Source organism: Aptenodytes patagonicus, chromosome 3 (assembly GCF_965638725.1).
Source record: "Aptenodytes patagonicus chromosome 3, bAptPat1.pri.cur, whole genome shotgun sequence".
Taxonomy (NCBI): domain Eukaryota; kingdom Metazoa; phylum Chordata; class Aves; order Sphenisciformes; family Spheniscidae; genus Aptenodytes; species Aptenodytes patagonicus.
In genome coordinates, this window is record NC_134951.1 from 24,537,612 (window position 1) to 24,564,384 (window position 26,773).

The 26,773-nt window shown below is 40.3% G+C and overlaps 1 protein-coding gene across 12 annotated transcripts in view; it reads left to right on the top strand.

The window, feature by feature from the left end:
• The window catches only part of DLGAP2 (DLG associated protein 2), a 494,722-nt gene that overhangs the window by 431,760 nt on the left and 36,189 nt on the right, over positions 1–26,773 (top strand). For all 12 annotated transcript variants that reach the window (XM_076332874.1, XM_076332875.1, XM_076332879.1 and 9 more), the window contains 2 exons: positions 5,047–5,194; positions 8,825–9,044. In XM_076332874.1, the coding sequence (XP_076188989.1) occupies positions 5,047–5,194; positions 8,825–9,044 (368 nt within the window). The remainder of the gene's footprint in view (positions 1–5,046; positions 5,195–8,824; positions 9,045–26,773) is intronic.

Genomic DNA, 26,773 nt, shown 5'->3' on the forward strand with positions numbered 1-26,773 from the left:
CTTACAGTAATACTCGTCATACAGCAATGACGAGATTTCAGGAAACAAGCCTGGGTGTTCGTCAGCATCTGAACTCGGTGATGACAAAGCATGGTCTGAGTGCTGCACAAAATGATAGACTTCAAGTGACTGGTGCAAGGTGCTGGAATGCCTCAGATCCCCCAGCACTATATGCTGAAGTCACTGGGTTGCTTCAGACACTATCCTTGGTCATATAAACTTTCCAAAAGTTATATAAAACAATGCAATGCAGGAAGAAAACCCCAAAGTTAGTTATTTACTGTCTATAAGGTAAAGTAAGCATCTTACGCCTTTTAAAAATACACAGTTAATAGAGGAGGAAATAGATGGCTAAATAATAGATGGCTAAAGATGAAGAAATAAGAGTCCTTCCCTTACCATTAGTTAATGCTTGATTGCAGCTATTGGATTAGCTTCCATGATTGTTCCTTCCATTAAAACATGTTCTAAATAGCTCTCTAGTTTTACAAGTCTTCCATTACAATGGCATAAGTGGGGAAAAGATACAGAGATGTAGATGACAAACGTTATCTAATTCTTTTTGATTACAATATAAGTAAACTTAAACTTCTTCCTACATTTTTACTGTACTGAGTCCTGTTAAGGTCAGCTACAAGACATAGCAAAACACAGAAGGAAATTTGTTTTCTGGAGTCAAAAGAGTAAAAAATGTCTCTTCTTTTTTTTGGCGCAACTTGTTGCTTGTAGGGCTAAAGTAACAGGTATTTTCCAGCAATTATTTTCCCCCATTCAGCTCTTAAATTTCAGTTTTGGTGAGGTGTGGGCAAGAATAGTTAGTTTCTACAAGAAGGAGAAGAATTTGTACTTTTGTAGAAGCCAATGTCCCCAGTGAGGGAGTAGGATTAGATGGCTATAACAGGCTAAGCTGGACTCTGCTGACAGATAGGGGTGTTAAGGGTACTTTTGAAATCTGCAGAGGACAGAAGTAGGACAAGTGGCCAAAGCCACAAGTGGCTTCTGTGATGGTGTTTTGGAAGATCTTGAGCAGGACAACTATGAGCTGGGAATTAAGAGGATTCTAGGGAGCAGTAAGGATTAGGATCTGGGTTGGTCAGGAATGAAGGAGAGCTGTACTTGGGCGTTTTGGTAAATGCGAGTTCTGGGGCTGGAGGAAGGGGCAGCTTTCAGACAGGAGCAGCAGGGCATATGAGGTTTGGATAGAGAGGCCTGAGTCTTTGCAGACTAGAGGAATGCAAGAAAAGGGAGTCTGTGATGCAAGACTCCTAGACACTTCTAAGCAGAAACTCTTTTTTGGACTGCTGCCTCTTCCCTTATTCTTTATCTATGTTTTGCTGTTGGAATATGCAGCCTAACCTCTTTCCCATTCACTCTATATCAGGATGACATACTATCCCAGATATGCTATCAGATATACTGTCCCAGATAAGCATGCCATACTGTAGTTCACTTTATATGGTTATAATACAGTATTTTGTCCTCCCCAAGTACACTCAGGCAATCTGCTGAGCACTGAAAGTGCTGTTGCAAATTTAGCTATCTTCACTGGGAGTCCTAAAGCTTTGCTTTTAGAGTAGAGGTTCTCAAGAGCTGCAAGGTCATTACACGGGACTGTCTTATTCCTAAAAGTTTCTGTAGGCTTTGAGCCTTGCTTGCAGCTAAGATAGTTCTCATTAAATTTAAGACCTCTTCCTAGCTGCCCTGGACATGCCCTAGCCAATGGAAAGGGGAAAGCAACCCTTGAGGGCAAAAAAGATTTTAAAAGGGAATCCATTCCTAAGATCTTGTTTGGTTGGAAAAGCAAATGGGTAGAGGACTGACATACCAATTTAATTTTTCCTATTAGTCTCATCCTCTTCCTCCTTTTCCATAGTACCAACCTTTAGAGTCACCTCTTTGATGTTAATGTGTGTATTTTTGTGTGGTGATTAACTGTCAAACCATCTCATGTGCTCATGCTTGTCTTGCCCTTCTTCAGTGATCAGCTGAGATACAAGATTATCTACTACAGAGCATAAAAGAAAATTATTTTCTTTTATCAAAGTGATAGAGCTGTGGTGTTTTGGAAATGAAGGTCAATGATTTTATTCCTAAGCTTATAGATGGGGTGGATGTCATTAAAAAGCCAGCATTTACCAGTGCCAACATGTGGTGTCTGCTTTGTAACTTTGTTGACAAACATGAAAGTTCCTTGAGCAACAGATAATGACATTTGAGAGCAACTTCCTGATGTAACTTTTCGGTCTATGGCGTTTTAGTTCTGGATCATGTTTATAGCAAGATCATAATTTTTACCATGCATTGAGACATTTATCCTAGAAGATAACTTTGAGTGTATATCTTAGAAATGAAAACTAATCTTTCTTTTTATCAGGAAAATGTCAAAGTATTAATCAAATGGATGTGAAATTGCTTTTACAGCCTAATATATGTAATATTTCCTTTATTTTGCTACAGTCCTATGAATCAATTGCTCACCTCTGATAAATGAAAAATTATTTAACTATCAGGTGATGTCCAAACTCATCCATCAAAACTCAGCTGGTTAGCAGTACCACGGAATACTAGGCTTCTTTCCCTAATAAATTATTACTGTAGAAATTGTTGATTGTATTTAGTGATAGCAATACCTCATAATGATAATGAAATACTAGGTTGTTGAGCATTACTTAGCAAAGGAGACAGTTATTAGGAGCCAGTTTAAATGAAATAATTTTTAAGTAGTTTATATAATAATTGATAATTTATAATTTAATTCTGTTGCCTCTATCTTTTCTTAATGTGGCCCATGTTTTAACGAAGAAACCTCAAATGTCTCTTTCACAAACTGCTTCTGAACTCAGAATCCCAGATCTTACCACCTGATGACAAGCAAAAGGTCCAGAGGTGACTCATCTAACTGGTTTGAAAAATACTAAATTAACAATACCAGCCAGATTTAGTAAAGCATATGCAAAGAATCAGAATGACACAAAGCAGGCGACAGTCATCAGCCTGCTTCTTATAGAGGAAAGGAGGTTTAGTTACATCAAAAACTAAATATAGATAGGGAGGCTCTACACCACTTTGCCTAATCTTTTATATTTGTCTTCATACCTATGGGAACAAAAAAATGCTGCTACAGTCCTTGTTTTCATCATCTAAAACCAAATTAGACACACTATCAGACAGCTATCTTAATCTGCAAATCACTTTGACTGTAATGACTTAATTAACCTCTGATCACATGCCTGCATCAATCTCATACATTTTCATTTTGGTTTTAGCAGTTATAGCATAGTTTCTACATAGTTTACCTCTGTCTTGAGGTTACAGAGGTATTCCATAGAAGGCACTGAATAAAGACAGGAAGAAAAAAATGTTTGTCCTCCAGGGAAATTTCTTAAGAGTTAAAAAAAATGCCTGCCTTGCACCAAGATGAAAACAAAACTGGTCCTTTTTTTTGAAGAAGAAGGCAGCCCATCTTAGAGAAGCAGATAGCCCAGCCATTGGCAGATGCACTGAGGAATCAAGGCTATGTCTATGTTAACCTTGAGGTAGCCAAGCCAGGGAGAACACATGGAAGTGCTTGAGAATAGATCTCACAAGTATAAGGTCGGGGGGGGGTCTATAAATCCCATCTGCTCTTGCAGCTGTTGATGTGAGGGACCCTGGGTCGTCTCACATGTCTGACATCAAAGGACATGGCCACATACGGAGATGGAGCTCAACACTATCTTTTACTGTAGTCAGAGCTGTGATAAAGGGTCTGAGATTCCTCCCTGAGTGCTCCTCAGGGATTGCTTCCAGCCCAAACTCAGGTTGTGTACAATTAGTGAGGAAGGCTGAGTCCTTCCTCAAGCACCAGCCTATTGTCACACTCAATGTTTCAGTGGTCTAAGAAACAAGGTCCTGGTTTGTGCCTCATTTTGCACCAGGAGTGGAACCTGTGGTTTTCTCTTTCACTGAGTGGTCTGGTCCTTTCAGAGAGGAAGCTTCCCCTTTCACAGGGAAATTCCCGACAGCCCAGGCACATGTCACAGCCACGGCTGCACTGAGTAACTCTGCCAGCTCAACATCAAATAGCTGTATTGCCAGTACTGACAGACGTTCAACTGGCACAAATCTATTGTTCCAGGAACCTGTGTTTTTGTTAAAGCTACCTTTAAGGAATAAATATAAAAAATGCCTATTTACTAATTTATTATTTTTTTAAATTAATATCATGAAACCCAACATTTTCTGAAACATGAATTGATTTGTGCACTGCTGTTTAGGGACAAGTGTCACATGGCTCTTAAAATCTGATTTTCAGAGGTTCTAAGAACTCTGGTAAACCTTGTTCACAACTTTTTTTTTTTTTTAATTTTGTATTCAAAGCTAAGTTCTTCTCTTAGGCTGCTTTTATTTTCCTGGAATGATAGATAAAGAATATATTTGACTCAAAACATGAAGACTAACATACCCTTGCAGTGAAAGCATACTGAAAGGGGCTCGGTGTGGTGTTAGGGTCCCAGTGCTCCAAACTGGGAGATGTGTCATAAGAAAATCATTTCTAGAGCTTCATGAGGTTGCTCTTATTAATCTATTTTTTTTAGCTGAACATGGGATATTTTGATCTTTTGTAAAAATATATCAATCCTTTGAAGATAAAAGGTCTCTTGATGCCTAAAACCTTGATGAAAAACAGATGACAAGTAACAGATTTTATCTATGAAGAAACATTTTTAGTTACTTTGGTTTATGCTTCAGCTCTGGTTCTTGTTCCTGTTGACCTAGACATTCTCTTTTAGTAAAGTTCAACATTAATAGCCAGGAGGACTGATGATGTTTAAATACAGCAAAGACTTAAAATTTCATATCATCTAGGTAGCAGAACTGCAGACAGATTCTCCGCTTGTGCTAAGGCATTTGACTACAACAGATCTATGATGCTTTATAGAGAGAGAGATTTTGACCCTGGGAAATGGATTTGTGAGTCTCATACAAATTACTGTCTTTAGTGTCCTAATTGATTCCATCTGTAGTTTTACACCCTTTCCTTTTTTCTTCCTCTTTCCTTTGTAGTCAGAGCTACCTTCAAACTGCAAGTGACGTGCCTGGGGGTCACAACCTGGATCCCTCTGCAAACTACAATTCCCCAAAGTTTCGCTCAAGGAATCAGAGCTATATGAGAGCAGTGAGCACGCTCAGTCAGGCCAGCTGTGTTAGTCAGGTGGGAAATTCTTGTTATAACTTTTCTTATAGGTTAATCACAGATGCGAGAGTTGTTATTAGTGGATGGTTTTAGTTTTGTTTTTTGTTTTTTTTTAATTAATATCAAACGGAGGATGTGAATTGTCAAAGTAATTCAGTTCTAAGGAATGTAACCCTTGTTCAAAATTTCAAGAAAAATACTGAATGCTAGAAGCAAAGGGACACTATCGCGCATAATATTTTCCATTTAATTTTCATTAAAAATATAAATACTGGTATTTTCATTTTCAGTCTACATTAAATATTTAAATGTTAAGAAGATTCAGACTGAGCATAAGGGGCACACTCCTACAACACTCACCCTCTGAACATATCTACTCTGATTTCAGTAAATGTGGGTTGCCAGATTAAGATATAGATTGAAATAATTATGCTCCAAAGGAGCAGTGATTCATCTCTAAACTCAATCCCTCACTCTTCTTGGGTGAAAGAATAAGTCCCATCAATTATTCTATGTATGGGGACTTCTAAAAAGAGACATTTTTCCACCCTGCTGGTTTTATTTTGGTTAGTTAGTACTAATTCATATTGAAGTGAGATCTGAATCGGGCCTGAAGTGCAAGCAGCCTTATGAAGCATGTGCATGTTCTGTTTAACAGAGGACTTTACATAAAATTTCCATTGTTTCTAACGTTCATTGGTCCTGACGTTTCTTCCCTGTGTTGCTTCATGACAGCTGGGCCCTGCCCTCTTCTCAGTCACGTGTTACTTTATTTTTCTTTGACCGTTTAGTGAGGCACCTAAGGGTATAGTAGCTAATTATGCACAACGGTTATGTTAAAAAAAAATTTTTAAGCAATTTTATATTCATTCACATTCAATTTGTATTGCATGGCTATTCAGGCCTGGATTCAACTCATCTAACTCGAGGCTTTTAACTGAGGCAACAACTAAAGCTTCCTCCGTAGTTAATGGAGTGAAAGAGTTTCTTCCAGGACAATGCACATCCCAAGTGGGCTGAGAGCCCTCTGGAAATGCTTGTCAGTCTCCACTGACTGTAGAGAGTTGGGAGGGACTAGTCGTCTGACTAATGCCCTTCAGTCAAATTCCTTAATTTATGTGGGATAAATCTAAGTATAATCTTGTATAGCACACATCAGAATTAGAAACAGACAGTCAGTCATTTTCCAAACCTTTCATTATTTTTCATAGCTCCCTTGTGAAACCTGTCTCCATCATTTTCATGCTTTGGTTTTCATTACCCTGGTTTGGTTATTTTGTATTTTTATTACACTCTGGTTTTGAGAAAGTTTCACAAGAATTAGATCCTGCATTCAAAGCAAGTGCTGTTGGCTGTCACCTAACAATGCTATAATATAGAACTATTTTAACAACTTCTGCCTCTTCGACCACATCTATGCACGGAGATTTTCACTGAGCTGTCCACAATGACTAATTGGTTTCAGCAGTGGTTAAAATTCTTCATTCCAATGTGCATTACCTGGAAAGATGTCCACAATAGATTTCATTTGCAGGTAGATTGCTCAATTGGCCAGATTAACTAAACCTGCTGGATATAGTTCCTTACTTTCTTTTTCAGTTTTCACTAATCTACATAATTTTGTGTCAACCACATACTTCCTACCTCACAGTCCAGCTGTTTCCAGACCAGTAATAAATGCATTTAATAGATATTACACAAAGTAAATGTATTAAAATAACAAGTTCTGAACCTTTGCTATTTCCTGTTCTTTTTCCATGACACCATCATCTTCTTGTCCCATCTACATAATAGCAGTTTGTATGATTTGTGGTATTTTTAATGCCTTCTTTTTGTGAGATCCTTCCTTTTTCACTCTTGGCCAAGGGTAGAGCCAAGAAAGATGCTGGGTTCCATGGTTTATATTTTTAATTTAAGGTTTAGAACTTTTATTTTTCTTTCGTCAATGACCTTAGTTTGAAAGAAGTGGTTAGGACTTAAAGTGTTTATGGACTACATTACCATAAATTTCCTGATCAATGATGTATGCAAAATATTTCAGAGTAAGATTTTTTTAATCTTTTCGATATTGCATTAGTCTACTTAACTTTATTAGAAGCAAATTTTATGAAGGGTAATGTAATTCCTTTCAGAAGAGATTTAGTAGCCAAAATGTCTTACATGAAATTAAAATATTGGTTATTCATTATCATCAGAAGTTCTGTATGAAATTTCCATTTACTTAATCAAAATCCTAAAACATGTGAAACATTTGCACTCGCTCTGTTTCCATAATGAATAATGTACTAGGAACAGTAATAATGAAAAATGCACTTAGCAGCTGTATAGAAAAAGTAATATCAACTGGGTGTGCTGTTTAGTGACGCTACGAATTTAACTTGGTAGTTACACTGATTCTGATTTCTAGCACTCTCTTTTTAAAAAAATTATTATCAGGAGGATATATCAGGAGGTCATCCATTTGTCTGTCCAGTGTTAACTTCCTATCTGATTTTGAATAAACATAATTTTGAATTATTCAGGTACATTTACAGGTAGTTAGGCCTGACTTCAGAGAACCTGTTAAAAATGATCTAAGTAGAATTTAGGCACTCATCTTCAAAACTGCAATACACAGTTCCCTACCGAGAGGTTCCCTAAGCCTGGCCAGCCTGCCTAAACTCTGTTTATCATGAAAGCTACCTAAAAATCTAGTTTTGCATCATGCCCAACCTGCAGGACAGGGTCAGCAGGTAGATGCTGGCTCCTGCCCAAGCCCTGCAGGGCGCTGGAGGTTGGTGCTGAAATCCCCTAAGGGGCCAACCTGGTAGGTGATGCAGGTAGGCACATCTAGGGTGCTCTGACAGGCAGGGTTCCTCAGCACACCTGGTGGCAGAAGTATCGGACTTAAAATAATGCCGCTGAAGAAAAGGCAGCAGTAGTGGCTGCATCTCGTTTTTCCACGGTAGTTGAATGGATAACCCAGTTAACCAAGGAATGAGTTTGGTTCGGGGACCTTCTCAGCTAAAGGTGGTCCAAGCATTACTTTTCAGTCTGACCACTTTTCCCCCTATTTCAGACAATGGTTATTCTTTCACATGCTTCACTGGATACAACTCTTGGTACAATATTTCTCAAACCTTTCAGAAGCATCGCCTCCTCTGCACTTACACATCTTCAAATATGAGATACTCCCTTGAGCCCTTTTATAGTGAGAGGAAGCTAACAACCTGCCACACAGGCTAAATGTCCACATGAGTAGTAACTTTGCTGATAAGTGAGGAGTCCAGGCAATCCACCCTCACCTTTTGAGGGCTAATATTAGAATAACTGATTTCTGTTCTCCTATCCTGGCAGAACATGGATTTCTGTCAGCACAGAGTGATCTTGTTGGTTACCATTAAATCATGTATTTATAATCCTCTGAATATGCCAAAAGATATTAAATGTAAAATTAATTGTATGGCATGTGTGATGTACTTACTATATACATATAAACATCTGATGTAAGTTAAAAAAATGTGAATGTGATCAGAAGGGATTACTACATTTTAACTATTTGCTAAAACAGTTCTTCATCAATGTACAGGTGTCCATTTGAGATGTTGAGGCCGTGATGATCACAAAAAAGCAAGTCAAAAATCAAATGCATTGTTGTTGTTTATTCAGATGAGTGAAGCAGAGGTTAATGGGCAATTTGAATCGGTGTGTGAATCAGTGTTTAGTGAAGTTGAAGCTCAGGCAATGGATGCCCTTGACCTCCCTGGATGTTTCCGAACAAGAAGCCACAGTTACTTGCGTGCCATTCAGGCAGGCTATTCCCAAGATGATGAATGTATACCTGCGATGGCATCTTCCAACATCACCTCAACTATCAGGTCAACCACAGGTAAGCAAATCTACGATGACTCTTCCACTGTTCTGCATGTAAAAACATGTCGTCTTGTTTTGTAAAACGATGTTTGACACTGCAACAATTTCCCTGTGTAGTCATAATATTTTATACCAGTGTTCTTAGGTTTGTAATACTGTACCATTGTGGCTACAGCTTGGAATAAGCTCCTTCTGAGGAGAATCCTGCAAGCATAATATAATGGACCTGGACTTCAGCATAGCCTTAATTTGACCTCCATTTCCCATACAGTTATCCAGGTGCCAATAGAAAAATGCAAGTGCAAATGGTATCATTTAGATGTTGTTAGACATTTAGGTATTTTTATCTATCAAGTAATTGATCTAAATGAGATCAGTTGCACTGATTTTAATTTAGGTCCTTAAAGTACCAAAAGAAAAAGAGAAGCAAGATTTTAAATATTTGGTCTAAACACTTACAGGCAATTAACTTAACAGGGAATTAATTAATTACTTTTAGAAAAAGTGTAACCAGTTGTATCAATACACGGAATCATAAACATTACGGCAAGCTTCACACATCTACTATTACTCATCAGTAACCATTAGCATTCATTGTTATACCATTCACTTTTAGGATCTTTTAACATTCTTCTGGCAACTTTCTTTTCTCTTACTAGTTGCTTAGCAAAGATTATAGCTTTATTCATTTTAGAATATTAGCGTTTAGTATTGGTAGAGAAAAGATTGCACAGATAGCAGTTAAATAATTAAAATGAAATCTATAACAAATACGTATCCTTTGTTAAGTGATCCAAATTCACTTTTATGTTTTCAAATATGTTAATGTCAGTTCGTAATTATGATATTGTCCTTGCCACATACTATTAAATTGCAGTGCAGGCTACCCATCTACAAAAGTTAAAAATAGAGCTCAAAATGTATCATGCAAAAATACTTTTTAAATTATTTGCTTGACACATCTGTTGTATAACAGAATAGTGGGAGCTTAGAAAGGAAGTAAGCTGAGGTTGAATAACATAAATTTGCATTCCAGAAGTAGCATAAAATGCTCTTTTATCTTAAGCATAGTATTTTAATTGCTATATATAACTTTGTGTGAAACCAGAAGTTGTGGCTTACAGTGCCACCTCTAGGGATGTTTCTGTCCTTTCTTTAATAGAGATGCTATCATGATATAAAATGAGATTTTATTGCTACCCCAGAGACTAATTTTCATCTTTGTCATATAGTACTGTGTGATTATTATGAAGAAACCTTCCATGGCAAAAGACACAACTAAATATCTATTTTAGTGTCTGACTCCAGGTACTGAATTGGAATACTTTCAGCATTACTTTGGTTACCAAGTTGGTTGGTTTTAACCTAAGCTGTCTTGAGTTTATATGCTAGACAAGCCCAAAATTCTCACTGAAAGGAATTTGTTTTATTTTCTCTAGAGCAACAAAGCTGAATAATAGAATATATTTGGGAAAATAACCAGATTAGGCAGTAAATATGTTTGCATCCGAGTGTTTTCATACTTATGAAAAACTTTTTGCATTGATTAGCAGTCTGCGGGCTAAATAATGTGGTTTTGAAAAATTTAATCTTCGTTTCACACATGGCTTCTCCCTCATCTCAGAAATGATTTATCAGGTAGATTTTCTTGCCCAAATATGTGATCTTTCTGCTTTGTTGTGGTGAGGTGATACTGACATTGTGGAGAAAAAAGATGACGTGAGATGTTTTCCTGAGCCAAAACTGTTTCCAAGCCTATGGACTGTATACAGTTCTAAGTGTGGTTCTGTATTCAAAATATTATCTCTGTACCACTGAGCAAGTTTGTCTCAGCTTCTATGTAAGATAAATATTCAAATTAGAAATATTTATCTGATTTACAAGAAGAGTAAGGATTATGTGATTCACTATTAATTGAAAATTTCAGTTGCCAAATAAGTTCTCATTTTTAAAACCCTAGGGGTAACTCTTCTATATTTCTCTCTTCAGCCCCTGTCACTTTGGAGGGAGATGCTTCATTTCGTATCATTACTATAATCCAAAAAAAAAAAATCTTACTTCTCCAGCCCTCTATGAAAATTGTAAAAGAAGCAGTTGCCTGAAATGTGAAAATGGTGTTGGCAGATATTTGACGTTTGCACGGGCTTCATTCAAATAAATGTCAAAAAGGTCAAAGTTTCACATCAGCCTTCAGTTCCAATTCAGTCTTTTGAATTCTTAGGAAATTACATTACATTAATTCCTTTTTTGCTTCTGATGTAACAAACTCTTCTTGGCAAAGAAACTAAAGCAATTTCTTAGAAAATTAACAGGCATTGCAATTTAATTATTACTTGAAATTTTAGTGATATAGGTCATGACTGCCTCTTATCGATGTTGTAAAGCAATTAAATCATAACGCACAGGCTTAGCTAAAAATTAATTCATGTAACTAAAAATGTAAATCTAAAATAAAAAATGTAATATTTGATCTATGAATTCAATTACAAAATTATGGAATATATATTTACAGCATGAAGTTTCCTAAAATGTTCCTAGATGCATTAACAGCTTTCAGAAGGTAGGAAGGTTGCAACTATAATGAATATTATGTGGGACATTATTAATGGACTCTGTTAACAGGGTTTTCTAATAGATGGAAAAAGAACTACCAGTAACTAGCTCTTCTTAAATGTACACAACTTTACAGAGAAAGCCAGATGGTTCATTGGTAATATCTATGGTACTAATGAACACATAGCATTTGCACAGACCCATGTAGTTTATTTGTGGAACCAGGCTTCTCCACCTCTGATGGAGACTCTAACGAGACAAGACATAGGGCACTATCTGTTGCTCCAGGTGTGGATGAATGAGACAAGTGACAATGCAGAGGAGGCAGCCAGCATTGCTGGCACACTCTAAGCTAGACCTGGACTCTGCGTGACCCCTGCTAAGACTCATATTTCATCGAGGTTAGGGCATTTCTAGCCATTCCGTTTCATTTTGTAAAGAGATAATGAACCCAGTAAAAAAATACTTCATGTTAAAAACCCTGAATGACAGCATATGCTTTCTGTCTCTAAACTGTATCCAGTTGCAGCTGTCAGGTGCACAGCTGAGAAAATACAGCTCCAGCTGCTGCTGCCTCCCACCTTGTCCCTCCGTCACAGACAACATGTAATTTCCTGAATGGGAAGTCACAGAGTGCAGTAGTCATCCTAACTACTATTGCCGTACATCTTTGCTACTCTTGCAAGCAATGCTTCACTTTTCAGGAAGAGTGCATAAAATCTGGGTCACTTTTCCAGATAGTAGCAGCTCGGTTCCCTATTTTCTAAGTATATCTGCACATATATACGCTATGCTGTCAGCTTGGAAGGCTCCTTCCTGCTAACCTCTGGCTAGTGTAGCAGCATACTGCGGGGAGGTACGCAAGCCACCTGAGGTACCGGCGCTGTGTCACCACCAGCTCAGTGCGTAGTGGGCCCTGGCTGCATAGTCCTGTTGGGAAACAGAGTGCACTTGACTGGGAGCAGCGCCGCAGTAACACGTTATCCCACCTGCAATACCTGGGCTGTCTTACTGAAAAGTAGTTCAAGTACCCTGGTACAACACTGGATTGTACTATGAAAACATAACCAACGAGGAGGACTGGAAGATCTTAACCGGTCTCCGGTTGTTTCCCCTTTGCCAAGAAGGTCAACTTATTTTTGTTACATGTCCTATATGTAGAGAGAATCCTGTATATGACTTACTCCATATGTTATAGAATATTTCAGGATGTTTCCTCACAGGTTTTCCTGCTGATGTTGTTTAATTTTACCATGAATGCAGAAATACTTACTGAGTTGCAATGACCCAGCCAAGTGCCGGGTCCTGCACTTCGGCCACAACAACCCCATGCAACGCTACAGGCTTGGGGAAGAGTGGCTGGAAAGCTGCCTGTCGGAAAAGGACCTGGGGGTGTTGGTCGACAGCCGGCTGAACATGAGCCGGCAGTGTGCCCAGGCGGCCAAGAAGGCCAATGGCATCCTGGCCTGTGTCAGAAATAGTGTGGCCAGCAGGAGTAGGGAAGTGATCGTGCCCCTGTCCTCGGCCCTGGTGAGGCTGCACCTCGAATACTGTGTTCAGTTTTGGGCCCCTCACTACAAGAAAGACATTGAGGTGCTGGAGCGTGTCCAGAGAAGGGCAACGAGGCTGGTGAGGGGTCTGGAGAACAAGTCTTATGGGGAGCGGCTGAGGGAACTGGGGTTGTTTAGCCTGGAGAAAAGGAGGCTGAGGGGAGACCTCATCGCTCTCTACAACTCCCTGACAGGAGGTTGTAGCGAGGTGGGTGTCGGTCTCTTCTCCCAAGTAACTAGCAATAGGACGAGAGGAAATGGCCTCAAGTTGCGCCAGGGGAGGTTTAGATTGGATGTAAGGAAAAATTTCTTTACTGAAAGAGTGGTTAATCATTGGAAGAGGCTGCCCAGGGAAGTGGTTGAGTCCCCATCCCTGGAGGTATTTAAAAGACGTGTAGATGAGGCGCTTAGGGACATGGTGGTGTTGGGTTGACGGTTGAACTTGATGATCTTAGAGATCTTTTCCAACCTTAATGATTCTATGATTCTATGATACTGGAGGTAGCAGTTAGGATGGTCTGTTGTGAAACAGAAGAACGTGTTGAAATCCCTCCTCTGAGACAGAGAGTAATTTGGTATTTGCACCTTTGGCCATCCAGGATATCCTGAACACCAGGTTATCATGTGTTCAGATGTGGGGGGCACACTCAGTTTCTCCTGATGGCATTGTTATACATTGTATAAAACACTTTCACCTTTATGGAGAGAGACTGCCACTCTAGCCCACTGCTCAGGACACTCACCCATCAGGTGGGATATCTGCTCAGTGAATATTACTTTTATATGCAAATTGAAACAGCTAAAGCAAAAAAGACTAAATATCCTATAAGGAGGAACTAAAGCACTCCAGCCAGAGGTACAAAATCCTTCTCCAGCAACAAGCACTGACTGAGTGGCCTCGGTTAAGTTCTTCAGCTTTTAGGCTGATGAATAAAAGGGAGCATAATTTTCAGTTTCTTAAAACTACTTCACATTTTCCTCTAACCCAAGTTTTTTGGCTACAACTGCATTTTTTGATGAATGGATTAATGACAGAAAAAATCCACCTAGCTATAGACTTCAGCACAATGGGGATTGGGTCATGGTACCTAAAGGCATCCTGGATTTCTGTCCTATGTTAAGTATCAGTCCAAGATCACTTCTCCCACTTCAGGGATTTCCAGTCGATCTTGAGAGAAACTTAGCATGAAGCACTGCTGATTTCAGGGGATATAGTTACTAGCCTTAAGTAACCAGTACACTGCATTACAGTGACTTCATTTTTCTAGAAAACTTAGCATAATGCAAACCCGTCAGATCAGATGTATGTGCACCTCCTTTTATCTAATTCATAGTAGGTAGCTCTGCTAAACTTGTGCTTACTAAAGAGTACACTGAAAAAGATGAGAAGTAGGGAACTGTCTTTTGTCCATTTTACTTTTCTTAGCCAGTAGGACTCTGCTTGGCAACGAGCATTTACTGAACTATTGAGCACTAATTCCAAAACCAATTAATTCAAACAAGGTCACATTGCATGAGGGAGTTTTCAATTACAGCTCATACGATTAGCCAGAATGCCTGAGGAATTGCAGGTTTCCTTTCTCCTGACTTAAAGCTATTTTCAGCTTTCCATTTCTGAAATAAGTGGCTACGTAGGGTGAATTTTTAGAGCACATGTTTGATATTTAGCCACGAAACTCTCATTGACAGTAAATAGATTGCATGGTCATGTACCTACAAATATAAAGGCATGAGAATATGATATTTCATTGAGAAGTTGTACTGTTCCATAGCACAGCTACCCCTGCAGACCCCAAAAGGACTGATTCTCTGGTTGCTATCTGAACACTAATGACAGTAGTTATTCTTTTTGGTTGGTTTTTTTTTTTTTCCCAAAGATATGAGGATACCAAGGGCAGGCAAAAGTTTAAGTCATGGTGCTACTACATATGGAGCTAGTGGAGTTCAGTGAAGGGTCACTAAGAAGACAAAGGGTCTTGAGTATCTCTCCCATGAGGAAAGGATATGAGAGCTGGGACTGTTCAGCCTGGAGAAGAGGCGGCTCAGAGGGGATTTTATAAATGTATATAAATATAAAAATTGGAAAAACACACTCCTCAGTTCCTAAAAGAAAGATTTTTATGATCAACAAATGTGTGATTTTCTTTTATTTTCTCAAGAATTAGATACTTCATCCAGGTGGCTGCTTGGATCTTCTTAATCCAATGCACCATGGCTAGGAAAACCCAAACAAATGGGGAAAAACCTATGCATGAAGTAACGTCTCCACAATTTCTGTTCCGTTTATACTGAGAATAGAAATAAATGCCGGGTTTTAGAGGTTTTTACTGGTATCCATTGCTACATAATAGCTAGTAGTAGTATCCACAACAGGTATGTTTAAAACCATAAAACCTTAAGTCCAAATAAGATACACAAGGCTGTTTTCTCAATTATAATTTGCCTATTGACTTTGCTTAATTACTATTGGAGCCCCATGGAATTATCTGGCACTCTAATTCTCTGCAGGAAACATACCATATATCTGTGGGAGCACTTGGGGATCCTGAGTTAATACTTTGATGCTGTGCCAACTTGTGTGCCTATACTGTGAGAATAAATCTTACACTAACAAACGATGAGCCCAGTTCTACACTTGGATACGCACACATCATTTTCATTGCTTTGGGTGTATCTGGGGGGAATAATTAGTCTTTAATTCTTTTAAATACATTGAAGTTCTGCTGCTATGCTGACACTGCTGTTTAATAGCAGCTCTACGTGGTGGAAGTGGCCCAGGGAGTCACTGGGACGAAGGTGACACAAGCTTTTTGGTTCGAGGAGTTCCACAGAGGATAGCCAAGGGGCCATCGCAACTGTTCGTAACTCTTGGATTCCCTGAGATGGAGGAAGGCTGTGCCAATTGGGGCTGCCGGGCACCTGGCCTCTTCAGGCTGATGAGGCATGAAAACAGTTGGAGCACTAGTCAGGAGCTTTTCATAATTTTCATTCTCCTTGGTACAGATGATCTGCAGAGGCAAAGATAAAAAATGAAGTCGCTGCCTTCCATCTATGGTTAGTTTAAAAAATGTGTAATGAGTGTTTCTCCCTTGCTCCTGATGTTCTGTGCTTGACATAATTCCTCTGTAACCTATTAGATTTGCCAGACAGCTGGTTCTTTTTTTATTAAAAAGGACACCCATGCTCCCTCCCCTGGCAGAATTTGGCTTCAAAGCTGTTCTGTGGGAGCAGTTTTCACAGAGTTTTCTCAGACTCATTTTCTGTATGATATTATACAGGGGGAAAAAAAAAAAGAATGTGTAAGAAAGAAAAAAAAAATCATGCAAGGAAGGTGATTCACTGCTCAGGTGTTTGAAGCCTTCCTGATGTGATAGACGCTAACAGTGGCAGAGGTAAATCTCAGCCCAGCTGTTTAGCTTGAGGTTGCCAGAGGGTTTTGTCCTCAGGTGAGTCTTTGCAGCTGGGGGAAGCTCACAGGGTGGGGGACCCTGGAAGCACCAGTTCATCTTGCTTCCTTGTACTTGTAGTAAAAAAGAAGGCAGGACCCCTCTCCTGCCAGTGCTTCTCTTCCTGTGTTCCTCCGTGAATGAAAAAAACCTCTAAGGAGGCTTCTCAGAAGCTCTGCATGTATTCAGTCCTGGTTTTTGTTGAAGGCATATATATCAAGAGCCATAATGATGACATGTGCACTGGAACTACAATGCTTGCTGTGCTGGGTATACAGACATCATTTTGATTGCTTTCTGACACTAATTTTTGCTAGCACACATGTAATATTTCATCCATCAGGGCCTCAGTCCACCAGTTAATGTAACTAAGCATAACTCTCTTGAAGTTGACCCAGTTTTGCTTGCTGACAAACTGGCCCTTAGCTTTGTTACGCTTTCAGTAGAACAGGGGTGCGAGCTGTGTTCTGCTCTAGCTGCTTTACAATAAAAAAAATTTCTTCCAAAAAACTGTGTGTGCAGCCACAGGAGAATTCCTCTCCTGTGGGTCCTAGCAAAGGCACAGGGGCCAATAGAGCATATGTGTGAAGAAAGAGAGCTGCACTTCAAACTAACAAAAAACTCCTTTACAGCAGGTCAGGTATTGCTTCCACAGGGACCCTTCCACTTCTAGAATGTACATTGGATAGCAAAGCTATTTCCAAAAATGTATTATCAGGCATTTAGGGAGGAAAGTTCAGGTGCTTTTGCTACTGTTCTGCCTCATGGCAAGGACATTTTGATTAATGCTCGTCACTTACAAATGTACTTCTCCTAAGGGACATTATTTTTAACTTGCAAAATTGCCTTTTCCAGGAGAACAGAATGCTAGTGGGCAGCTGCCACCCAAATCTTTCCGAATAACAGAGTCATCTGAAGGTAGAGGCAAAGCAAGTTCTGCATTATTTAAAAAAAGTTGTATCTATGTTTGAGTGGAGAGGCACAGAAGGAAGAGAAAAACTTTTATAGTTTTACTCCCAGCAAATTCTCTGTTTTGTTAATATAAAAAACCTCTTGGGATGCTTGCACATCTCTGCCAGACTCTCAGCAACTCCCATCCTCTATTTTCACTTCCCTGAAATGGAGTTTCATCAAGACAAGCTTGTACTTAAGTCTCCATTTCTGTGAGGAATTTTATTCAGACTTGGATCTACCCTAGAAGGGCAATTGGTAAACCTGATATGTAAAACATTACTTGAAAGACTTTTTCCAGAGGATCAGAGAAAATAAAGATACTAAAATTGGTGACATTCCTAGAGCATAACCAGAGAGAATTAGCCTTTGGCCAGACAGGTTAGTTAAATGGTGTGGGATTTGCCTCCAGATCAAGTCATCTAAACATAGATGCTTTCGTGCAAACTAGTTGACTAAGTTCCCATGACAATAAGTTAAAATTCAGTTCAAAGATAATTGGCTGGTACCATCTGAGACATTTGAGACATCCACATGGGACCTACAAAAGAATTGCATCCTCCTGGACAAGCAGCTCTAGGCTAGGCAGGAGAGCCTAGGACCTCTAAAAAGGTATTAGATACCTATGTTTAGGTGAGTGGGACTCAGACTGAATACAGTGTATGGATCCTATTGTGCACCAACAGAGAGTCAACAAACTCCTACCTACACTGAGGTGTCTTACGCTCACTTAATAGCACCCCGATACTTAGCAACAAACTCTGTACTCACTGTAAAGCCAAGGTTTAGTCTCAATATATAGTCCATTAAAATATACACACTGGAAACCACGAATATCAGAGCAATCCAAGCAGCTCATTACTAGTCCTCAAGGGCAACTAGAGGACATCCGAACAGGTTTAGGGAAGATACTGAGTTTGAAGTGAGTAACCTATCACTTGGCTTTCTGACACTGAGGACAGAATATCAAGGACATATCAATGAGTCATGAGTTTTATATGCATTTCTTTTTTGTTGTATCAAATACAGATGAACCTTTTGGGATAGTTCTGTGTCTAGAAAAATACATATAATTCCACTCTTTGTCTCCTTCCCCCAATGAAAAAAAACCATAAAATTTCAGTCATAAAAATTCATCTCACCTAATCTAAAATGTAGCTGTCAAAGGCAGTCACATTAATGTCCTATTATAGTCAATGAAATGTGATTTATCTCCTTTAGGATTGGTATCTGTTATGAAAGAAGTTGTTCCCTGGACATCCCTATTTCTCTCTGTTGCCTATAAAAACAGTCTACAATGATGGCATAGTATAGCTAGCTAACTTTTATAAATCTGAGGTAAAAGACCTATTCAAATTGCATTATAGGATGAAACTAAAGATCCTGATCCCACTGAAAACAAGGATGAGTGAGAAAGCCATGCTCTTACTTACAGGGTTGAGAGCTCAAACCCAGCAGCATCATTTGCTGCACCAAAATACAGGGCTGGGAGCCTGCAAGTAGCTTTCTGAGCACTGTTTATGACATCTGCATCTTGGGTAAAATGATATTGCCTGTATTGTTACCAATCTCAAAAGTGCGCTCTAAGATTGTGTCCAGACTTGTATCTCTCTGTGGATTAAAAGAATGATTTAAAGGTATTAAATTATCTTTAATTCAAATATTTTGCAATCATTTAAGTTCTTTAATGTAGGACCGTTATCATAACGCACTGTTCAAATTATTCCATTGTGCAACACTTCCTTAAGATTAACTGAGCAAACTGTTTTTCTCATCCTATTCAGTTTGGAATTCCTTACTGTAAGTTAAAAAAAAATTAACAAGCTGCACATAGTTACTGTAAGAATGAGAATAGAAAATATACAAACAAAACCAATGATAAGCCTACATCATACGTCTATGAGTGGGTTTAGGAGGCTGATGGAAATTATTTGACTTGAGTGATAAGGGTATGTGGGAGGTCAAGAAGAGATTTTTTTTTTTTTAAGTACAGAATTACAGCAATATTGGTTTGATTCTACTGAAAAACATTTTCAAATTTTCTATTTTATTTCAATGTGAAAAGAGTAGCCCAGTAAGAGTGACTCTTAGCTTTTGGAGCTCTTTTTTCTCTTTGTCTCCTACTGTTTTGATGATGTGACAAATGCAATCTGTATTCCTGAAAAGCCACACATACATTCTATAAATGAAATAGAGTATAGTTAAAGGTACATTTTTCCTTCCTGCAACCAAAAAAACTGAGATGGTGTTTTTTAATGCAACTTCAGTATTTTAGAGGCACATAAGAACTGTTTAGAAGAGCAAAACAGCTGTCAGCACTTTGCCTTGCCATCTACAGGATGCTGGTTAGGCTATAATTTCTCGCTAATTAACTGATCTAAAATAGAACCCTTTCTAACTAGTCCATCAGCAATCCATGAGGTTTGTGTTGCCCACATCTCTTTTAACTTTGGCAAAGGCTTACAGTTTCTGATCTTGATGACTTGTTTGATTTGCATTTCTGTTTTGAGACTAACATTAATTATACTGTCAAAACAGATTTTATCGTTTACGTAACATGGGCTGCCTACAGACCTAAGTTTCCTCAATATGGAGGTAACAACTTACGCACTGAATGACTTGATTACAGTAATTCCTTTTATACTATTCTCCTCCTGGGAGATTGTAGTGTGTACTTAGACTCCAGCTTTTTCCAAATTTAGTGGTCACATTTCCACTTAATTGTTAGTTTCCTGTACAAAATCAGATAGATGTACAGAACTTAAGCCTAAAAAGATCTACTTTGAATATTGAGTCTAACCTGATGCACACAGAGATTTAAAAAAAAAACCCAACTCATCCAGTAATTTCGCCTTACCCCAGTAAATTCTGATTGAGGTTATGTGTCATGTTAATGATTTCAGTCTTTTTTCACCAGTGCTATATAGATTCTGTTTAGCAGAGAGATGTCAAAAACAGATGCTGCAATATCAACAACTTCAGTGGGATTAACAGCATGGTCTAGTCCAGTGCCTAAAACTGTGCGATCAATTTAAAAACTACAGAAATACAGAGGGTTTGTTTTTAATACCTCCGTGGAGCTGCAAAGGGACCTTGGGCCAAGCTATTACTAGGAGCAGAGGAGATGAAGCTCCCACCTTTCCAATGAACACAGGTGAACACGGCAGACAGGAGAGGTTATGTCCCAGCGCATACCAGAATCCTACCAGGGCTATCACAGGGACAGAGCTTTTGGCTGGAGTTTATCTCACCCCTTTAGGCATTTCAAAATTAGATGTCCTGATCTGAGCTGGTTGTCCTTGATTCTCTTTACGGTTGACAGAGAAAAGTAGGCACCTGCATAAGATGATTCATTTCCTGCTAAAATAAGCATCTAAGACGGGTGAGAATTGCCCCCGTAATTGTTTATTTTTCTCCCAGTAATTCTAAAAGAGATCAGACAACTAACTTAGACTTGAATGACTGTTTTTGAAGTGACAAATGTGAGGTGAGATGGATTCCCATGTACAGTTCTCAAATACTGTCTTGAAGATATGGTATAATTCATTGTTACTAAAAGACCCTACTTAAAAAACTAGCACAAGATAAATGCAGCATTTTGCCCCCATGGACTATGGCAACATGAGACCATCAATTAACATCTGACTTTAGGGTGTAACAAATATCCAGGTTTACCTAAACATAATACATGCAAAATGACCCATCAGGAAAAAAGGTTAGGAAGTTATAGATACCTACCACCCAGACAATGCTTTGGGTTATGTAGTTTAAATAAAATGCAGCCCATCATATAAACTGTGCTGATAAAATTAATCTGGGTGTAAGCAGTCTTTCCAAGAAAATATCTCACAAAAATATCACTGTGAATATATCACTGTTTCTTACTGCTTAATCTGGAAAGCAAGAAACAGGGTTCTTTTCACGGATATCCAAGCTCAAAAACACTCTCTCTCTACTGAGAAACTACCTGGTCCCTTTACTGGCTAGGATTCATTGTGGAGGGCTGAATGAGAAAGGGGAAGAAGCAGGAAGATAGGTTAATAACTAAAGTATCTCTCTGATTGTGTTTGAAGGAAATATATCCAAGATTCAATTAGAAGAATTAATTTAAAACAAAATTCTCTCTTGAATTTCAAGCACAGTATGACATTGTTAAGTTTTAATGACTTTTTTTGCAAGGTTCGAATATCCTTACAGTTCAAAAAAACGCTCTCATTACCTTACAAATGGAGAAACTCTTGAACATGGAAAGCCCTCAGAAATGACAGGATCTTTCACTAGCAGAGCAGCAAGCAAACCTTTCCAGGGAGCAGCAACGAAAAGGGCTGGAGGAGCCCGGGCTGTATGAGAATGTGACATGTCTTCCTCACCTGCCCTACACTCACATACAGCCGATGTTTCAAGTGCAAAGTGGGTGTGTTTGAGAAGTACTTTGAAGGACTTGCATTTACATTCAGTTAGCACTGCCTAGGGTCAGGTAATGGGGCAAAATATTTTTTTCTGTGCAGAACCTGAGCACATGCTGCTCCAGCATTGAAAAGAGAAAGTAGACCCCAAATCACCGGTGTAGGTGTTTGAGGTGGCCACTGATGGCACACATTGCAAACGGCAGACTTGGATCCAAACAGACTAATTTACCTTAACCTTTTCCCCTCATTCTAGCTGATCACTTTTTCTAATTAAGCAGCCAGAGGCTACACATGTCAAAACTAAGCATTTCTAAATCATCTTGTTATGACTGAACTTTAAAAGTATTACTGATCCAAGAAGGAAACCCCTTTCTAACATTTCAGAATTTGACTTTAGGAAAAGTCAGATTTGCTTTGTAAAAATTAAACTGGCCTGTTTGACACTACAGGCTCCTTTTAATTATGTTTGGCATTGGAGACCAGTGTATAATGGAAGTTGACAAGAGGCATATATAAAAAGGTGTGTCCCAACATCCTCTCTTTTAAACAGGGACTTGTATTCTTATTTTTTACATCCATGGCTTGGTAGAAAAATCATCAAAGAGTTCATTCTTTTTGTGGGAAATAAACTCTTTTAGTGGCTGAGATTTTTTTTCTCAAAAGTCCCCTTTGATTTCTTAATGGTTGTCCTGGTTTTGGCAGGGATAGAGTTAATTTCCTTCCTAGTAGCTGGTACAGTGCTGTGTTTTGGATCTAGGATGAGAATAATGTTGATAATACACCGACGTTTTAGTTGTTGCTAGGTAATGCTCACACTAGCCAAGGACTTTTCAGCTTCCCATGCTCTACCGACTGAGAAGGCTGGAGGTGCACAAGAAGCTGGGAGGGGGTACAGCCAGGACAGCTGACCCCAACTGGCCAAAGGGATATTCCATACCATGTGACGTCATGCTCAGCATATAAAGCTGGGGGAAGAAGAAGGAAGGGGGGGACGTTTGGAGTGATGGCGTTTGTATTCCCAAGTAACCGTTACGCGTGATGGAGCCCTGCTTTCCTGGAGATGGCTGAACACCTGCCTGCCCATGGGAAGGAGTGAATGAATTCCTTGTTTTGCTTTGCTTGCATGCGTGGCTTTTGCTTTACCTATTAAACTGTCTTTATCTCAACCCACGAGTTTTTCTCACTTTTACCCTTCCGATTCTCTCCCCCATCCCACCGGGGGGGAGTGAGCGAGCGGCTGCGTGGTGCTTAGTTGCCAACTGAGATTAAACCACGACATGGTCTTTTAGTGTTCATCATTCTTTGTTTTGAGAAGTAACTGTTATGCATCCATATGTACATTTTTATTTTAAGAGTAGCTCGGAGGTCCCCATGACCATGATGGAGCATAGTGAAGAGATTTCAGGGCATTTCAAGGACAGCCATGTTAGCTGGGACTGTAAAAACCTTTGGCTAGAACAGTATTCATGATGGTCAAAAGACTATACCAATAACTGAGTACTCTTTTCATACAGGATTAGATTTAATTGTGGCCTTTCCTTATGATAAGGTCTCTTTTTCCTCTTCTGAAATGGTTTCAGGGTTAACATTCACCTTCCCTGTGCAAAGCAGAAGATCTAGCGTCAGCCTGGGAGTCTGCACTGTGTTTCTCTCGGTGCTGTGGTTCCTCAGAGAAGCCCTGTCTGCCTGCAGCAACGTGCCCCTGGGAGCTCTGCCTCCAGGGCAGCTCCACGCTCCCTGCAGAGTAATTATCCTCCTTCTGAATAAACCTCCTAACAAAACAGAAAATCCAATTGACTCCTGCCATGTGTCATAAGGGACAACCGTTTCCTTTAATTGATGGTGCTTTCACGTAAATTCATCATCCAGTTAACTTTGTGATCTCAGCCTAAATAATGTTATTTTGACTAAGTGCTTAGTGGTTATATTGATTTGTAAAAACCCCTCAGGTGACTCTATCTTGCAAATGGACCAACAGCAGTGATTTATTAAAAGGCTGCCTTTTGAAAGGTGTTCTGAATGTCACCTACGGCCACTGATATTTCATCAAATATATCACGTCTCTCCTTCTGCCTTTTGTCTGTGAATCTCTATAGATAACCTGAAGTTATATCTAAATTGAATTATTTTAGTCATTTTATTTCTAATACGAACTGTGTTGGCACTGAAATATGGGCAGAGTAACTGACTTTTCTATGGCTGTAGCAACAGTAACCTTAAGCAAGTTTAGTTAAATGCAGTGTAGATTAAGAGGGATATTCTGCTTCCAGGTTTATCAATTAAATAAAAAAAAAAAAAATCCTGTTACTTATGAATTATCAGGAAACTTTCCTTGGATTTCTATTGTATTTGTCCAAACCATCAAATTGCCAGTTCTCCAGTGCTGGGATTGTCTTCCTGGTTACTCTGCAGTATTGCCATAATGCCTGATACTCTGGTTCTGACCGGTGCTTCCCGGCTGGGATCACAAAGCACATAAGAGAAATTAATGCGGTTTACAGAACAGGTCACTTGTAGCCATCTCCGTGCCAAATTCAGCACTGATAGGCAATCTTAGAATCATAGAATCATAGAATCATTGAGGTTGGAAAAGACCTTTAAGATCATCGAGTCCAACCATTGACCCAACACCACCACCCACTAAACCATGTCCCTAAGCGCCTCATCTACACGTCTTTTAAATACCTCCAGGGATGGGGACTCCACCACTTCCCTGGGCAGCCTCTTCCAATGGTTAACCACTCTTTCAGTAAAGACATTTTTCCTTACATCCAATCCAAACCTCCCCTGGCGCAACTTGAGGCCATTTCCTCTCGTCCTATCGCTAGTTACTTGGGAGAAGAGACCGACACCCACCTCGCTACAACCTCCTTTCAGGTAGTTGTAGAGAGCCATGAGGTCTCCCCTCAGCCTCCTTTTCTCCAGGCTAAACAACCGCAGTTCCCTCAGCCGCTCCCCATAAGACTTGTTCTCCAGACCCTTCACCAGCTTCGTTACCCTTCTCTGGACACGCTCCAGCACCTCAACGTCCTTCTTGTAGTGAGGGGCCCAAAACTGAACACAGTATTCGAGGTGCGGCCTCACCAGTGCCGAGTACAGGGGCACGATCACTTCCCTACTCCTGCTGGCCACACTGTTTCTGATACAGGCCAGGATGCCATTGGCCTTCTTGGCCGCCTAGGCACACTGCTGGCTCATGTTCAGCCGGCTGTCGACCAACACCCCCAGGTCCTTTTCCTCTGGGCAGCTTTCCAGCCACTCTTCCCCAAGCCTGTAGCGCTGCATGGGGTTGTTGTGGCCGAAGTGCAGGACCCGGCACTTGGCCTTGTTGAACCTCATACAGTTGGCCTGGGCCCATCGATCCAGCCTGTCCAGGTCCCTCTGCAGAGCCTTCCTACCCTCGAGCAGATCAACACTCCCGCCCAACTTGGTGTCGTCTGCAAACTTACTGAGGGAGCACTCAATCCCCTCATCCAGATCATCAATAAAGCTATTAAACAAGACCGGCCCCAGTACTGAGCCCTGGGGAACACCGCTCGTGACCGGCCGCCAACTGGATGTAACTCCATTCACCACAACTCTCTGGGCCCGGCCGTCCAGCCAGTTTTTGACCCAGCGCAGAGTCCACCTGTCTAAGCCGTGAGCCGCCAGCTTCTCTAGGAGAATGCCGTGGGAGACAGTGTCAAAGGCCTTGCTGAAGTCCAGGTAGACCACATCCACAGCCTTTCCCTCATCCACTAGGCGGGTCACCTGGTCATAGAAGGAGATCAGGTTGGTCAAGCAGGACCTGCCTCTCATGAACCCGTGCTGGCTGGGCCTGATCCCCTGGTTGTCCCGCACGTGCCTTGTGAGCGCCCTCAAGATGAACCGCTCCATAATCTTCCCCGGCACCGAGGTCAGGCTGACAGGCCTGTAGTTCCCCGGATCCTCCTTCTGGCCCTTCTTGTAGCTGGGCATCACATTGGCAAGCCTCCAGTCGTCCGGGACCTCCCCCGTTAACCAGGACGGCTGATAAGTGATGGAGAGTGGCTTGGCGAGCACCTCCGCCAGCTCCCTCAGCACTCTCGGGTGGATGCCATCCGGCCCCATAGACTTGTGAGCGTCCAGGTGGCGTAGCAGGTCATTGACTGCTTCCTCTTGGATTATGGGGGGTTCATCCTGCTCGCCGTCCCTGTCTTCCAGCTCGGGGGGCCGAGTACCCTGAGGGTAACTGGTCTGCCTGTTAAAGACTGAGGCAAAGAAGGCATTGAGTACCTCAGCCTTTTCCTCATCCTCAGTGACAATGTTCCCCCCCGCATCCAATAAGGGGTGGAGATTCTCCTTGGCTCTCTTCTTGTCATTAATATATTTGTGAAAACTTTTTTTGTTGTCTTTAACGACAGCGGCCAGATTGCGTTCTAGCTGGGCTTTTGCCTTTCTCATTTCCTCTCTGCACGACCTAACGAGATCCCTGTACTCTTCTTGAGTCGCCTGCCCCTTCTTCCACAAGCAGTAAACTCTCCTTTTTTTCCTGAGTCCCAGCAAGAGCTCCCCGTTCAGCCAGGCCGGTCGTCTTCCTCGCCCGTTCTTCTTACGGCGTACAGGGACAGCCTGCTCCTGCGCCTTTAAGACTTCCTTCTTGAAGATGTATATGTATATATTATATATACATATGTGTATATATATGTATATATATGTGTGTATATATGTGTATATATATACATATATGTATATATTCTTGTATATGTGAAGGTCACCTGGCAGTTAAGGTATCGAATGTAAGTCATGTGCTAGGAGAAGATAACTGGAGCTGGCATAAATGGGCACTGTAGTCTTTACATAAAGGCAATGATCCTT